Source organism: Phaseolus vulgaris, chromosome 5, assembly GCF_051622355.1.
Source record: "Phaseolus vulgaris cultivar YP4 chromosome 5, ASM5162235v1, whole genome shotgun sequence".
NCBI classification, from domain to species: domain Eukaryota; kingdom Viridiplantae; phylum Streptophyta; class Magnoliopsida; order Fabales; family Fabaceae; genus Phaseolus; species Phaseolus vulgaris.
The window spans coordinates 25,896,432-25,899,480 of record NC_143502.1 but is presented as its reverse complement, the minus strand read 5'-3'; the positions used below and the strand labels follow the sequence as shown (position 1 = coordinate 25,899,480).

General features: G+C 31.5%; 1 protein-coding gene across 1 annotated transcript; it reads right to left on the bottom strand.

Moving 5' to 3' along the window:
* Nucleotides 1-357: 357 nt before the first annotated feature.
* LOC137817354 (uncharacterized) lies at nucleotides 358-1,877 on the bottom strand. Its single transcript, XM_068620642.2, has 6 exons — nucleotides 1,857-1,877; nucleotides 1,571-1,783; nucleotides 1,395-1,487; nucleotides 1,208-1,309; nucleotides 661-1,016; nucleotides 358-573 (listed from the first exon to the last, which is right to left on the bottom strand). Exons 1-5 carry the CDS (start codon nucleotides 1,875-1,877, stop codon nucleotides 852-854), a joined length of 594 nt encoding a protein of 197 aa, XP_068476743.2. The 3' UTR covers nucleotides 358-573; nucleotides 661-851.
* Between the last annotated feature and the right edge of the window lie 1,172 nt (nucleotides 1,878-3,049).

The following is a 3,049-nucleotide window of genomic DNA, read 5'->3' as shown; positions in this document are numbered from 1 at the left end:
ACTGGTTGTCACAAAGTTTAATGTGTCGGTTTTACGTTACCCGCTGCAACACCCGCCACTTTAAACATAGTATAAGTAGTGGCGGTTTTTATATGTAAGTAGTGTTAGTTATAACTGTCGCAATTTACATTCATTGTAGAAGATTCTGACGCCATAATATATGTAAGTAGTGACGTTTTTAACTGACGTAATTTTAATTCTGAATAAATACAATTTAACCACCACTTTTTTATAATCTTTTTCATAATCTGTTTTATACAATTATAAAATTTAACCACCGCTTTTTCATAATAAAATAAAATAATGTATAAAGTTATAATCATTCATTCATTTCATTGAAAATTAAAACACACATAATAATGTTCAAAAGTTTATATGTAATTGAAAATTAAAACACATAAAAAGTTCATACATCCCTAATCAAGTTTAAAATTACAACACATAATTGTTTAAAAGTTCGTACATCTCTAATCAAGTTTAAAATTTAAACACACATCCCTAATCAGGTTTGCTTCCAACACTTGATCCTATTACTTGATTAGGTGATGGAGCACCACTTCCATAATCTGATGCCTGAAATAAATAATTTTAAGTTAATGAATTTGTATGTTTATAATTATAAAATAAAAGACACCAATAAATATTTAAATATATTAATACCTCATTGGTGGATGCATGAACCAAATTAGCTGCCATTGCAGCAAAATGTTCTGGAACATCTTTTCTTGAAGCAATATATGCAAGCATAGTGTTCATTTGTTTTTTCACAGTTGCAAGCTCTTTTTCCATTTGAGTTACCTTGTCCTCCACATTTGACGAAGTTGAACTAGAGGAAGCATGGTTCATACCACTTAGCCTTGTTGTGGATCCTTTGAAAGCAAGGTTGGGACAAGCTCCATATGTAGCCCTCTAACTCGACCTGGATGCTCCTTACTAAATATGACACCAATTAGATCTTCTGGAGATATATCCGAACCAACTTTTGGATTTGTCAACATTAGTTCATCAATTTTTTCCTGGATAAAATTAAAAACAATCAAAAGAACAACATATACTTGTTAGAATATATTATGCAAGTAGTCCAGTATATCACCATGATCAATACATCATCATTAAAGCAGTTCAATATATCATCATGATCAATACATCATCATCAAAGCAGTCCAATATATCATCATGATCAATACATCATCATCAAAACACTTACCCCAATTTCCAACGCCTCATCATTCACATATGTGCCATTTTTCCTCTTATGTGTGATCTTCCACATTTCAGCTCGTCCAATATTTTTACCAGTCTCAATTTTCTATATGTTCAACAATAATATAAGTATAATGTGGCGAAAATTGTAATATATTAAAATAGAGAGCACAATATAAGCAAACAAATACCAAATTATTTCTTCTTTTTGACAAAGACATAGCACCACCAATGTGCGAAATAATTTGTCTCTTCCTTATATCTCTATTTCTATTACACATGTTCTACAAAGTGAAAATGAAATCAGTTTTGTGTAAACTTAAAGTAAGCTTATTAATAATATAAAACAAAATAGAGTTTACCATACCACTGTAGAAGGCCTCAAACAATAATAAACAAAAACAACCCATTGTTCCATGTTTAATCCAGCTGGAACATTATTGATGAGGTCACTTATGCTCATAAGTGGGTCATAAAATTCATTCCAAAGCTTGCATCTGTATTCCCTCCACAGTTTCCCAATTTTAAACATAAAATCTCTTTTAGCCAAATCTTCATTTACTTTGAAACAAAATCGGGACTTCAAAAAAAGAAAAGAAGTTAGTCCAAATGTATTGAATAAATTAAAGTTATTTCAATGTAAGTTATATTACCTTTAGTGCACTTTCCCACATTGAATCCTTGTAAGTATCTGGCAAAGTTGACCACTTTTCAAAACTAATAGGGAACAATACATGATTTGTTGCTAGTTGTCTACAAACTCCAACAAGTAGACCAGATGCTTCTCCAATTGGTTGAAAATTGTCATCATAGTTCACCACCACACGTAATCCGTTAGGTAAGTTATGAGCATCCCTAACCTTCACCTTTAGTTTTGACTAACTCCTTCCCCATCTATAAAAATCCAAATACATTATTTCATGTGCAGTGAAACTTATTACATATAAAGAAAAAAAAAACAAAAGATTTTACCTATAGCGTCAACAAACCAATAGTGGTTTGATTGCCTTGATTTTCTAGGTTGCACTCTTTCAGGTTCAGACTCAGAAGTTGGTTATGCTGGTGCAGATTCAGAATCCATCATACATTAGAATCTCAACTTTTCTCTTTTTCTTCCCTACCTAAATTCCTATAACTTCTGCACATGCCTGTAATAAAAACACTGTCAAATACTACCATACAGGAGCATATCCATGGTGCATGTGTAAGAATTTAAGGACATACCATAATTATAATTATGTAGTACAATACAAGTAAAAACTCGAAAAACATTCTATTACTTGGAACAAATATGCACTACACATAATTAACTAGGACATACATCAAACTTTGGAGCCAAAGTCATTTTTAAAAACCACAAGCCGCGTATTAGTCCAGACCAAGAAAGTGATCCAATGGGAGCTGTAATTTTTAGACTACTATGATTTTACCACCGACACATGTATATTTCTAAAAAATGACATCTTACCTTCATTTCTCCGGGTATAATGCCACTGATGTATCCAATGAACTCATTATATATATATATATATATATAGGTTTTGATTTTGCATTTGAAAGAGATATTGCATTTTCTTAGAACTCAAAATGAGTTTTAGAATTCTCTCACCAATTATGTAAACAATATTCTTATATAAAGAACACACACATATCAGTTATTGTAACAACATCAAACTGCACAAAAACTTCCTTTTGAGTTTAAGAACTTCATAACCAATTTGTATGTTCTTCACACTGTATAATCAAGGAAACAAGGGGTTAAGATTGAAAGGATTGTTATTACCTTGGGTGAAGGCTATTCTTTACAACTTTCTGACCATACTTCCTCCATTTGTATCCATCATCA